We start from the raw sequence: 14,176 nt of genomic DNA on the forward strand, positions 1-14,176 counted from the left end.
TTTAATACATTTTTTAAATTTGAATGCAGGGATAATGAAATATTGTTATCCTTATTGTGTAAGTAAAGGGCAGGAGAACTGTACTTAGCATGCCCTGATTGAGAGGGGTAATCCTTAACTGAACCTCACTGTCTAAGCAGGGAGTAGGGATGTTAAATCCCAGTGAAGAAGAGAATGGGTAGTGTGATGACAGGTGTTCTGACCTAGTGGTGTACCCTTTGCCCAAAGAGTCCTAGATGCCATTTGATCTGCCCCTTTCTGTTTAATGACAGAGCTGATTGAACTCAATTGACAGTCCTTGTTTCTTGCTGGTGATTCCTAGAGCTGACATAACTGCTGAGCTAGGGGCTAAGCCTTAGACCTTGAATGGGCAGAGTCATAGACAACACAGAGACTGCACTGAATGCGAAGTTCCCCACTACCTGCTGAAATCACTAAGACCTGAGTTAAGCGGAAGAACCTCAGAACGTGAGATCGCGGAAGCAACAAGCAGCAGCAGAGAGAAGCAGCCACAGAGAAATGGCAGCAGCAAAGGCATTGTTCAACACCCTCCCGCACCCTGGGGTAGGAGATTAACCCTGTGAATGCACCTCTGAACTCTGCGTCAGTACTAACCAAGGACAACCAACTGTGAGCAGGGTGCAGCAGAAGGAAAGGGGAGTGATGTGTTAATGGGACATTCATCGGTTGGATCTTCCCATCGTAAGGTGGGAAACTGAGGCAAAGGACACTGCCCAACACACTGTAGGGTCATGTTTGCTTAGGGTCAGGTGCTTTTGAATGCGATTGTGGTGTTTTCCCAAATTAATGCTGGGTTCCCTTTCTTTTTTATTAAAAGTTCCTTTTTCTTGTGCACAGGGTTGGGGCTTGCAAGTGGGGAAGCATTGCCGCCAAGGGGTGATCACCCAGGGGTGATATTAAGGTTTCCCAAATTACTGGGTGGGGACTCAGGTCTATTCTATTTTGTATTAAGAGGAACCCTTAGAGATCAAACCCAGCCCTTCTTGCTGCTGACCCCACCTAGCTGAAGGGTTACACGCACACACACACACGCGCGCACACACAGATTTTTCTTTAAAAAAAAACAAGAACATATGTAAACAGGATTTTCTCATTTTTTTGAGGTTTTTATGAAAACATGTTATATATGTTTCAACCAAAACCAAAAAGAATCCAATGTTATTTATCTGTATTGCAAACAGTTCAATTTTCACAGATCCCTTTATAGGATTTTTATCCCACAATCAAAACCTGGTTTACAACACTTCAAAGCAAAGAGGACTAAGTTAGCTTGGGAGTCCAGCTTTACTACAATGTCAGTAAACCAACAGAAAATTTCCTTTACCAAACGGGGCTGATGTAGACCTAATCAATGCCATTAAGAATGACCAGGGTCAAAACTTCAAAGGAAATACAACAATTTCAGATTAACCCTCAAAGCTATCAAAACGCAGCATGCTGGCAAACAGTCACAGTCAAGGAATTGTCAAGGCCTCATCAATACGCAGAGGGACATAGAATCATAGAATCATAGAATATCAGGGTTGGAAGGGACCCCAGAAGGTCATCTAGTCCAACCCCCTGCTCAAAGCAGGACCAAGTCCCAGTTAAATCATCCCAGCCAGGGCTTTGTCAAGCCTGACCTTAAAAACCTCTAAGGAAGGAGATTCTACCACCTCCCTAGGTAACGCATTCCAGTGTTTCACCACCCTCTTAGTGAAAAAGTTTTTCCTAATATCCAATCTAAACCTCCCCCATTGCAACTTGAGACCATTACTCCTCGTTCTGTCATCTGCTACCATTGAGAACAGTCTAGAGCCATCCTGATCTCCTGAGGTCCCTTCCAACCCTGATATTCTATGATTCTATGATTCTATGATTCTTTGAAACCCCCTTTCAGGTAGTTGAAAGCAGCTATCAAATCCCCCCTCATTCTTCTCTTCTGCAGACTAAACAATCCCAGCTCCCTCAGCCTCTCCTCATAAGTCATGTGCTCTAGACCCCTAATCATTTTCGTTGCCCTTCGTTGTACTCTTTCCAATTTATCCACATCCTTCCTGTAGTGTGGGGCCCAAAACTGGACACAGTACTCCAGATGAGGCCTCACCAGTGTCGAATAGAGGGGAACGATCACGTCCCTCGATCTGCTCGCTATGCCCCTACTTATACATCCCAAAATGCCATTGGCCTTCTTGGCAACAAGGGCACACTGCTGACTCATATCCAGCTTCTCGTCCACTGTCACCCCTAGGTCCTTTTCCGCAGAACTGCTGCCGAGCCATTCGGTCCCTAGTCTGTAGCGGTGCATTGGATTCTTCCATCCTAAGTGCAGGACCCTGCACTTATCCTTATTGAACCTCATTAGATTTCTTTTGGCCCAATCCTCCAATTTGTCTAGGTCCTTCTGTATCCTATCCCTCCCCTCCAGCGTATCTACCACTCCTCCCAGTTTAGTATCATCCGCAAATTTGCTGAGAGTGCAATCCACACCATCCTCCAGATCATTTATGAAGATATTGAACAAAACGGGCCCCAGGACCGACCCCTGGGGCACTCCACTTGACACCGGCTGCCAACTAGACATGGAGCCATTGATCACTACCCGTTGAGCCCGACAATCTAGCCAGCTTTCTACCCACCTTATAGTGCATTCATCCAGCCCATACTTCCTTAACTTGCTGACAAGAATGCTGTGGGAGACCGTGTCAAAAGCTTTGCTAAAGTCAAGAAACAATACATCCACTGCTTTCCCTTCATCCACAGAACAAGTAATCTCATCATAAAAGGCGATTAGATTAGTCAGGCATGACCTTCCCTTGGTGAATCCATGCTGACTGTTCCTGATCACTTTCCTCTCCTCTAAGTGCTTCAGGATTGATTCTTTGAGGACCTGCTCCATGATTTTTCCAGGGACTGAGGTGAGGCTGACTGGCCTGTAGTTCCCAGGATCCTCCTTCTTCCCTTTTTTAAAGATGGGCACTACATTAGCCTTTTTCCAGTCATCCGGGACTTCCCCCGTTCGCCACGAGTTTTCAAAGATAATGGCCAAGGGCTCTGCAATCACAGCCGCCAATTCCTTCAGCACTCTCGGATGCAATTCGTCCGGCCCCATGGACTTGTGCACGTCCAGCTTTTCTAAATAGTCCCTAACCACCTCTATCTCTACAGAGGGCTGGCCATCTCTTCCCCATTTTGTGTTGCCCAGCACAGCAGTCTGGGAGCTGACCTTGTTAGTGAAAACAGAGGCAAAAAAAGCATTGAGTACATTAGCTTTTTCCACATCCTCTGTCACTAGCTTGCCTCCCTCATTCAGTAAGGGGCCCACACTTTCCTTGGCTTTCTTCTTGTTGCCAACATACCTGAAGAAACCCTTCTTGTTACTCTTGACATCTCTTGCTAGCTGCAGCTCCAGGTGCGATTTGGCCCTCCTGATATCTTTCCTACATGCCCGAGCAATATTTTTATACTCTTCCCTGGTCATATGTCCAACCTTCCACTTCTTGTAAGCTTCTTTTTTATGTTTAAGATCCGCTAGGATTTCACCATTAAGCCAAGCTGGTCGCCTGCCATATTTACTATTCTTTCGACTCATCGGGATGGTTTGTCCCTGTAACCTCAACAGGGATTCCTTGAAATACAGCCAGCTCTCCTGGACTCCCTTCCCTTTCATGTTAGTCCCCCAGGGGATCCTGGCCATCTGTTCCCTGAGGGAGTCAAAGTCTGCTTTCCTGAAGTCCAGGGTCCATATCCTGCTGCTTACCTTTCTTCCCTGCGTCAGGATCCTGAACTCAACCAACTCATGGTCATGCAAACATCAATGCCCAAGTGAAGAACTGAGGCCAAAGACACCCCTCTCAACTAAGATCATCATTGCACATGAACCACAAGAGCCACAAGCCCTCATCATCTCTAAGGGGTATTGGACACTTGACAGTTTCAGCCACATGGCTATGTAGTACAACAATGGGGAACTTGGAGAAGAGGACAAACCAACAAGGCATCCAAGACAAAAATCAAAGCCCTCAGTGGTAGAGAACTATATCTGGCTTTAACAACTGCAGTTTGGAATGACAGATCCTTTGCTGGAAGCAGTAGGAAAGAAGCTGAAGAACATGCTAAAAGGCACGAATAGAATTTCAGCTGATCTCCAAACAAGACTTACCTACAGATTCCTCAAAGGGTCAAAAATCTTTGGAAGCTTTAAGAGGTTCCGCAACATTGCCAGCTTTGAAGCACAGGACTCAAGAGCAGGAATCAAGTCCATCTGGTGTCTCTAGAGAATGTCCTACTTGTTATTAATCCCTAAATGTATAACCTTACACTTCTCACTATTAAATTTCATCCTATTACTATTACTCCAGTTTACAAGATCATCCAGATCCTCCTGTATAATATCCCGATCCTTCTCCGAATTGGCAATACCTCCCAGCTTTGTATCATCTGCAAACTCTATTAGCACACTCCCACTTTTTGTGCCAAGGACAGTAATAAAAAGATTAAATAAGATTGGTCCCAAAACCCATCCTTGAGGAACTCCACTGGTAACCTCGCTCCAACCTGACAGTTCGCCTTTCAGTAGGACCCGTTGCAGTCTCCCCTTTAACCAATTCCTTATTCACCTTTTGATGTTCATATTGATCCCCATCTTCTCCAATTTAACTAATAATTCCCCATGTGGCACGGTATCAAACACCTTACTGAAATCTAGGTAAATTAGATCCACTGCATTTCCTTTATCTAAAAAATCTGTTACTTTTTCAAAAAAGGAGATTAGGTTGGTTTGGCACGATCTACCTTTTGTAAAACCATGTTGTATTTTGTCCCATTTACCATTGACTTCAATGTCCTTAACTAATTTCTCCTTCAAAATTTTTTCCAGGACATTGCATACTACAGATGTCAAACTAACTGGCCTGTAGTTACCCGGATCACTTTTTTTCCCTTTCTTAAAAATAGGAACTATATTAGCAATTCTCCAATCATTCGGTACTACTTCTGAGTTTACAGATTCATTAAAAATTCTTGCTAATGGGCTTGCAATTTCAGGTGCCAATTTCTTTAATATTGTTGGATGAAGATTATCTGGGCCCCCCGATTTAGTCCCATTAAGCTGCTTCAGTTTCGCTTCTACCTCAGATATGGTAATATCTACCTTCATACATCATCCACCCTGTATAATGAATGAGGCAGGAGTCTATACAAAAGGGTTGCTAACTCTGACCAACTATTCCAGGAGATTTTTTCCCCAACTTGACGTAATGTCATTTTCTCAAAATATCCTATTAAAATCTCCCAGGTTGCTTGCAGTAGTCACCTGGAGATTGCTGACAATTCTGGGAGACTCCAAACCAATCCTGGACAGTTGGCAACTCTCCTATACAATTAAAATTACTATATGACACATACATACAGTGAGGCAGATTTCACTGGCAACCTACATTTTTGAAATTTCCTGACTTACGTACTTGATTTTAGAACAGTAAGAGAAACTTAAAACCATCGTTTGTATCAGTAACAATTGGTCATGGTATTTCTTTTTAAGGGTTGATCTTTCTATGCACATCTAAATGTTGTACAGCACTGTACTTACAACATGAAGTCTTGTTCCCAGCAGGGCTGGTCCCCTCGCACTGCAACTGTTGTACTCTTCACATTTTGCACTTTCAAGGTCACGTAGGTATTGAATTTATCTAAACAGAGTAAAATGATTACTTTTTGCGATTACCATCTCTTACAAAATCAACATTATAAAGCTGCTAGTTGTTATACTACACACAAAAAATACTATTGGTGGGCACATTATCTGGCTATTTATCCAGTCCATAAGAAAACATATTTGAAAAAAATCTTTCATGGATTTGTATCTTCCACAAAAATGACAGGTTTCAGAGAAGCAGCCGTGTTAGTCTGTATTCGCAAAAAGAAAAAGGAGTACTTGTGGCACCTTAGAGACTAACAAACAAATTTATTTGAGCATAAGCTTTCATGAGCTACAGCTCATTTCATCGGATGCATTTGTTAGTCTCTAAGGTGCCACAAGTACTCCTTTTCTTTCCACAAAAATGTTACCCTCAATTTCTGAGAGGCAAGATTCATACAGGACTGAATAAAATCATTCTCTCTCTAAACTGAGGACAAACTATGATCATCTACAGTAACTTAACAGATTTCAGAGTAGCAGCCGTGTTAGTCTGTATTCGCAAAAAGAAAAGGAGTACTTGTGGTACCTTAAAGACTAAAATTTATTTGAGCCTAAGCTTTCATGAGCTACAGCTCACTTCATTTGATGCATTTTCAAAGGCAAATGCATCCGATGAACTGAGCTGTAGCTCATGAAAGCTCATGCTCAAATAAATTTGTTAGTCTTCAAGGTGCCATAAGTACTCCTTTTCTTTTTGCGAGCAACTTAACAGCAACTTTAAAAGAACATATCAAATCCTGAAGAAAAACAAATGCAAGTGACTACTTGCCCAAAGGCAGGTGGGGGAAACTAGACTTAATGGCCAGGACATCATCTATCCCTAAACAGATGCAGTAACCAAAAATGTGTACAACATGCACTGAGGGACACAGTGTGAAACAGACAGCTGCAGCGGCACAAGAGCTAGCAAACAGAGCTGTAAACAAGGGAGTTTCAGTGGGAGTTCTGTTGGAGGAAAAGGTGGGAAGGCGATGACAGATACGGAGGCAGCTGTGGGAGTGACTCCTGTAGTGGAAGACACAATGAGGATGACTGGATGTGGAAGCTGTGGTATGTACATGATCCTGGAGGGGGGACCTGGTAAGAGTTTTTTCTGCATGAAATGCCGTCTGATAGAGCTGATGGAGGAAAAGATCCGAGGTTTGGAGATGCAGGTGGAAATCTCGTTGAGTTTAGGAAGGGGTTTGAGCAGATGATGGAGCAGAGATATGAAGTATATGAAGGGAAAAGCTCAGACTCACAGATGGAAGCAGGGCTGGGGAATTTTGAGGGGAGACTGGGTGAGGAAAGTGGTCAGTGGAAGCATGTGACTAAAAGGACCAGGCAGAAGAAAAGACGGGCTAGTGAAGGAGAAATAGAGCTTAGGAACAGGTTTGCAGAGTTGGAAAATGAAGAAGGGGCTCAGCAGGTAGTCGCTGAAGGTGGAAGGGCAAGGAAGAAGAGAAGAGAGGCTAGTCCTATAGGAAAAGGGGAAGAGTCAAGGGAGACTACACCAAATATGAGCCCCAGGAGGATAAAGGATGGGTTGAAAAGGATTATAAGGGAAAATAGGAATGGAAAGAACTTGCAGCCAGAGGGAACAGGGGAGAGACTGGAGAATAGCACTGTCACCAGGAAAAGGCAGGTCTATGTGATCGGGGACTCTTTATTGAGAAGAATAGACAGGCCTGTAACTAGAGCTGATCCAGAGAATAGAAGGGTGTGCTGTCTTCCAGATGCTAAGATACGGGATGTAGACATGAGGTTGAAAAGGATCCTAAAGGGAGCAGGAAAGAATCCCCTAGTTATCCTTCATGTGGGAACAAATGATACGGCTAGATTCTCGCTGGAAAGTATTAAGGGAGACTATGCTAGGCTGGGGAAGACGCTTAAGGAAACTGAGGCTCAGGTGATCTTTAGTGGGATTCTGCCTGTTCCTAGAGAAGGGCAACAAAGGTGTGACAAGATTATGACTGTCAACAGATGGCTTAGGCAGTGGTGCTATAAGGAGGGCTTTGGGATGTATCATAGAATCATAGAATATCAGGGTTGGAAGGGACCCCAGAAGGTCATCTAGTCCAACCCCCTGCTCAAAGCAGGACCAAGTCCCAGTTAAATCATCCCAGCCAGGGCTTTGTCAAGCCTGACCTTAAAAACCTCTAAGGAAGGAGATTCTACCACCTCCCTAGGTAACGCATTCCAGTGTTTCACCACCCTCTTAGTGAAAAAGTTTTTCCTAATATCCAATCTAAACCTCCCCCATTGCAACTTGAGACCATTACTCCTCGTTCTGTCATCTGCTACCATTGAGAACAGTCTAGAGCCATCCTCTTTGAAACCCCCTTTCAGGTAGTTGAAAGCAGCTATCAAATCCCCCCTCATTCTTCTCTTCTGCAGACTAAACAATCCCAGCTCCCTCAGCCTCTCCTCATAAGTCATGTGCTCTAGACCCCTAATCATTTTCGTTGCCCTTCGTTGTACTCTTTCCAATTTATCCACATCCTTCTTGTAGTGTGGGGCCCAAAACTGGACACAGTACTCCAGATGAGGCCTCACCAGTGTCGAATAGAGGGGAACGATCACGTCCCTCGATCTGCTCGCTATGCCCCTACTTATACATCCCAAAATGCCATTGGCCTTCTTGGCAACAAGGGCACACTGCTGACTCATATCCAGCTTCTCGTCCACTGTCACCCCTAGGTCCTTTTCCGCAGAACTGCTGCCGAGCCATTCGGTCCCTAGTCTGTAGCGGTGCATTGGATTCTTCCATCCTAAGTGCAGGACCCTGCACTTATCCTTATTGAACCTCATTAGATTTCTTTTGGCCCAATCCTCCAATTTGTCTAGGTCCTTCTGTATCCTATCCCTCCCCTCCAGCGTATCTACCACTCCTCCCAGTTTAGTATCATCCGCAAATTTGCTGAGAGTGCAATCCACACCATCCTCCAGATCATTTATGAAGATATTGAACAAAACGGGCCCCAGGACCGACCCCTGGGGCACTCCACTTGACACCGGCTGCCAACTAGACATGGAGCCATTGATCACCACCCGTTGAGCCCGACAATCCAGCCAGCTCTCTACCCACCTTACAGTGCATTCATCCAGCCCATACTCCCCCAACTTGCTGACAAGAATGCTGTGGGAGACCGTGTCAAAAGCTTTGCTAAAGTCAAGAAACAATACATCCACTGCTTTCCCTTCATCCACAGAACCAGTAATCTCATCATAAAAGGCGATTAGATTAGTCAGGCATGACCTTCCCTTGGTGAATCCATGCTGACTGTTCCTGATCACTTTCCTCTCCTCTAAGTGCTTCAGGATTGATTCTTTGAGGACCTGCTCCATGATTTTTCCAGGGACTGAGGTGAGGCTGACCGGCCTGTAGTTCCCAGGATCCTCCTCCTTCCCTTTTTTAAAGATGGGCACTACATTAGCCTTTTTCCAGTCATCCGGGACTTCCCCCGTTCGCCACGAGTTTTCAAAGATAATGGCCAAGGGCTCTGCAATCACAGCCGCCAATTCCTTCAGCACTCTCGGATGCAATTCGTCCGGCCCCATGGACTTGTGCACGTCCAGCTTTTCTAAATAGTCCCTAACCACCTCTATCTCTACAGAGGGCTGGCCATCTCTTCCCCATTTTGTGTTGCCCAGCACAGCAGTCTGGGAGCTGACCTTGTTAGTGAAAACAGAAGCAAAAAAAGCATTGAGTACATTAGCTTTTTCCACATCCTCTGTCACTAGCTTGCCTCCCTCATTCAGTAAGGGGCCCACACTTTCCTTGGCTTTCTTCTTGTTGCCAACATACCTGAAGAAACCCTTCTTGTTACTCTTGACATCTCTTGCTAGCTGCAGCTCCAGGTGCGATTTGGCCCTCCTGATATCTTTCCTACATGCCCGAGCAATATTTTTATACTCTTCCCTGGTCATATGTCCAACCTTCCACTTCTTGTAAGCTTCTTTTTTATGTTTAAGATCCGCTAGGATTTCACCATTAAGCCAAGCTGGTCGCCTGCCATATTTACTATTCTTTCGACTCATCGGGATGGTTTGTCCCTGTAACCTCAACAGGGATTCCTTGAAATACAGCCAGCTCTCCTGGACTCCCTTCCCTTTCATGTTAGTCCCCCAGGGGATCCTGGCCATCTGTTCCCTGAGGGAGTCAAAGTCTGCTTTCCTGAAGTCCAGGGTCCGTATCCTGCTGCTTACCTTTCTTCCCTGCGTCAGGATCCTGAACTCAACCAACTCATGGTCACTGCCTCCCAGATTCCCATCCACTTTTGCTTCCCCCACTAATTCTACCTGGTTTGTGAGCAGCAGGTCAAGAAAAGCGCTCCCCCTAGTTGGCTCCCCTAGCACTTGCACCAGGAAATTGTCCCCTACGCTTTCCAAAAACTTCCAAAAAAAGTATGGCCACTAGGAGGCATTCATGGACAGAGGACAGTTCTCTCGGGATGGACTTCATCTGAGTAGGGAAGGATATAGACTTCTAGGATCAAGGCTGGCACAACGGATAAAGAGAGCTTTAAACTAGGAATTAGGGGGAGATGGTTGGGAGATGTCCAGGTAATCTCCACGCCAGATTTTAGCATTGAGAGGGAAGAAGATGAAGTAAGAAAGGATACAGCCGTGGGTAGGAGAATGTATATAAGGAGCAAGGGCGGTGTGAATACTCGTCTAATAGGTTATACTGGCTGTAGAATGACTGTGCCTAATAGGGTACAAAATGTGAGCGAGGCCAAACAGCAAAAATTAAGATGTTTGTACACCAATGCGAGGAGCCTAGGAAACAAAATGGAGGAACTAGAGCTACTGGTGCAGGAAGTGAAACCAGATATTATAGGGATAAGAGAAACATGGATAACAGAGCTACTGGTGCAGGAAGTGAAACCAGATATTATAGAGATAACAGAAACATGGATAACAGAGCTACTGGTGCAGGAAGTGAAACCAGATATTATAGGGATAACAGAAACATGGTGGAATAGTAGTCATGATTGGACTACAGGTATTGAAGGGTATGTGCTGTTTAGGAAAGACAGAAATAAAGGTAAAGGGGGTGGAGTAGCATTGTATATCAACGATGAGGTAGAACGTAAAGAAATAAGAAGCGATGCAATGGATAAGACAGAGTCCGTCTGGGCAAAAATTACATTGGGAAAGAAAACTAATGGAGTCTCTCCTACAATGGTGCTTGGGGTGCGCTATAGACCTCCGCGATCTAATTTGGATAGAGCCCTTTTTAATGTTTTTAATAAAGTAAATACTCATGGAAACTGCGTGATCATGGGGGACTTTAACTTCCCAGATATAGACTGGAGGACCAGTGCTAGTAATAATAATAGGGCTCAGATTTTCCTAGATGCGATAGCTGATGGATTCCTTCATCAAGTAGTTGCTGAACCGACTAGAGGGGATGCCATTTTAGATTTAATTTTGGTGAGTAGCGAGGACCTCATAGAAGAAATGGTTGTAGGGGACAATCTTGGCTCAAGTGATCATGAGCTAATTCAGTTCAAACTAAATGGAAGGATTAACAAAAATAAATCTGCAACTAGAATTAAATGAATTCAAAAGGGCTGACTTTCAAAAAATTAAGGAAATTAGTTAGGGAAGTGGATTGGACTGAAGAACTTATGGATCTAAAGGTAGAGGAGGCCTGGGATTACTTTAAATCAAAGCTGCAGAAGCTATCGGAAGCCTGTATCCCAAGAAAGGGGAAAAAATTCATAGGAAGGAGTTGTAGACCAAGCTGGATGAGCAAGCATCTTAGAGAGGTGATTAAGAAGAAGTAGAAAGCATATAGGGAGCGGAAGATGGGAGGGATGAGCAAGGAAAGCTACCTTATTGAAGTCAGAACATGTAGGGATAAAGTGAGACAGGCTAGAAGTCGAGTAGAGTTGGACCTTGCAAAGGAAATTAAAACCAATAGTAAAAGGTTCTATAGCCATATAAATAAGAAGAAAACTAAGAAAGAAGAAGTGGAACGCTAAACACTGAGGATGGAGTGGAGGTTAAAGATAATCTAGGCATGGCCCAATATCTAAACCAATACTTTGCCTCAGTCTTTAATAAGGCTAAAGAGGATCTTAGGGATAATGGTAGCATGGCAAATGGGAATGAGGATATGGAGATAGATATTACCATATCTGAGGTAGAAGCGAAACTCAAACAGCTTAATGGGACTAAATCGGGGGGCCCAGATAATCTTCATCCAAGAATATTAAAGGAATTGGTACCTGAAATTGCAAGCCCATTAGCAGGAATTTTTAATCAATCTGTAAACTCAGGAGTTGTACCAAATGATTGGAGAATTGCTAATATAGTTCCCATTTTTAAGAAAGGGAAAAAAAGTGATCCAGATAACTACAGGCCAGTTAGTTTGACATCTGTAGAATGCAAGGTCCTGGAAAAAATTTTGAAGGAGAAATTAGTTAAGGACATTGAAGTCAATGGTAAATGGGACAAAATACAACATGATCTACCTTTTGTAAAACCGTGCCAAACCAACCTGATCTCCTTCTTTGAAAAAGTAACAGATTTTTTAGATAAAGGAAATGCAGTGGATCTAATTTACCTAGATTTCAGTAAGGCATTTGATACCGTGCCACATGGGGAATTATTAGTTAAATTGGAGAAGATGGGGATCAATATGAACATCAAAAGGTGGATAAGGAATTGGTTAAAGGGGAGACTGCAACGGGTCCTACTGAAAGGCAAACTGTCAGGTTGGAGCTATATTACCAGTGGAGTTCCTCAGGGATGGGTTTTGGGACCAATCTTATTTAATCTTTTTATTACTGACCTTGGCACAAAAAGTGGGAGTGTGCTAATAGAGTTTGCAGATGATACAAAGCTGGGAGGTATTGCCAATTCGGAGAAGGATCAGGATATTATACAGGAGGATCTGGATGACCTTTTAAACTGGAGTAATAGTAATAGGATGAAGTTTAATAGTGAGAAGTGTAAGGTTATGCATTTAGGGATTAATAACAAGAATTTTAGTTATAAGTTGGGGACGCATCAATTAGAAGTAACGGAAGAGGAGAAGCACCTTGGAGTATTGGTTGATCATAGGATGACTATGAGCTGCCAATGTGATATGGCTGTGAAAAAAGCTAATGCGGTTTTGGGATGCATCAGGAGAGGCATTTCCAGTAGCGATAAGGAGGTTTTAGTACCATTATACAAGGCACTGGTGAGACCTCACCTAGAATACTGTGTGCAGTTCTGGTCTCCCATGTTTAAAAAGGATGAATTCAAGCTGGAGCAGGTACAGAGAATGGCTACTAGGATGATCCAAGAAATGGAAAACTTGTCTTATGAAAGGAGACTTAAGGAGCTTGGCTTGTTTAGCCTAATTAAAAGAAGGTTGAGGGGAGATATGATTGCTCTCTATAAATATATCAGAGGGATAAATACAGGAGAGGGAGAGGAATTATTTCAGCTCAGCACCAATGTGGACACAAGAACAAATGGGTATAAACTGGCCACCAGGAAGTTTAGACTTGAAATTACACTAAGGTTTCTAACCATCAGAGGAGTGAAGTTTTGGAATAGCCTTCCAAGCGAAGCAGTGGGGGCAAAAGATCTATCTGGTTTTAAGATTCTACTCGATAAGTTTATGGAGGAGATGGTATGATGGGATAATGGGGTTTTGGTAAGTAATTGATCTTTAAATATTCAGGGTAAACAGGACTAATCCCCTGAGATGGGATATTAGATGGATGGGATCTGAGTTACCCAGGAAAGAATTTTCTCTAGTATCTGGCTGGTGAACCTTGCCCATATGCTCAGGGTTTAGCTGATTGCCATATTTGGGGTCGGGAAGGAATTTTCCTCCAGGGCAGATTGGAGAGGCCCTGGAGGTTTTTTGCCTTCCTCTGTAACATGGGGCATGGGTGACTTGAGGGAGGCTTCTCTGCTCCTTGAAGTCTTTTAACCATGATTTGAGGACTTCAATAGCTCAGACATAGGTGAGGTTTTTCGTAGGAGTGGGTGGGTGAGATTCTGTGGCCTGCGCTGTGCAGGAGGTCAGACTAGATGATCAGAATGGTCCCTTCTGACCTTAGTATCTATGAAATTACCCAAGCTACTCTCGTGAATCTGGATCCTCCTCTGTGACACCATGTGTAAGGGTTTCTGAGAACAAGTTAGTGAAAAAATATATTTTGAAACTTATGCAGCTTAATATTAAGACAGCTGTACTAAAAGAACAAGCCGCATTGTCATGTTTTGATAGTTTGAGTTTAAAATAAACATACATCTCTCTGAAAAAAATGCTAATTACCTTGCAATATTTCTACCCAACACAATTCCGAACCACGCCTCCTTTGTAGCCGCTATTTATTCCTTACTAGCCATAATGAAAAGATGTGTGGGTATAGACCGAGATAACGTTTAAACACCCAGCAATCTGAGAATGAACAAGCTCCCATTTAAGGAGCAGTTATTGCCTGAGGCACTCAACCAATCACATCAACCTCTGCACAAGTC

General features: G+C 43.7%; 1 protein-coding gene across 8 annotated transcripts in view; it reads right to left on the minus strand.

Moving 5' to 3' along the window:
• Positions 1–14,176, minus strand: part of UNC13B (unc-13 homolog B) — a 389,750-nt gene that overhangs the window by 317,922 nt on the left and 57,652 nt on the right. For all 8 annotated transcript variants that reach the window (XM_043514555.1, XM_043514556.1, XM_043514557.1 and 5 more), the window contains one exon: positions 5,591–5,690. In XM_043514555.1, the coding sequence (XP_043370490.1) occupies positions 5,591–5,690 (100 nt within the window). The remainder of the gene's footprint in view (positions 1–5,590; positions 5,691–14,176) is intronic.

The sequence above is a fragment of the Dermochelys coriacea genome, chromosome 5 (assembly GCF_009764565.3).
Source record: "Dermochelys coriacea isolate rDerCor1 chromosome 5, rDerCor1.pri.v4, whole genome shotgun sequence".
In the NCBI taxonomy this organism is placed as follows: Eukaryota; Metazoa; Chordata; order Testudines; family Dermochelyidae; genus Dermochelys; species Dermochelys coriacea.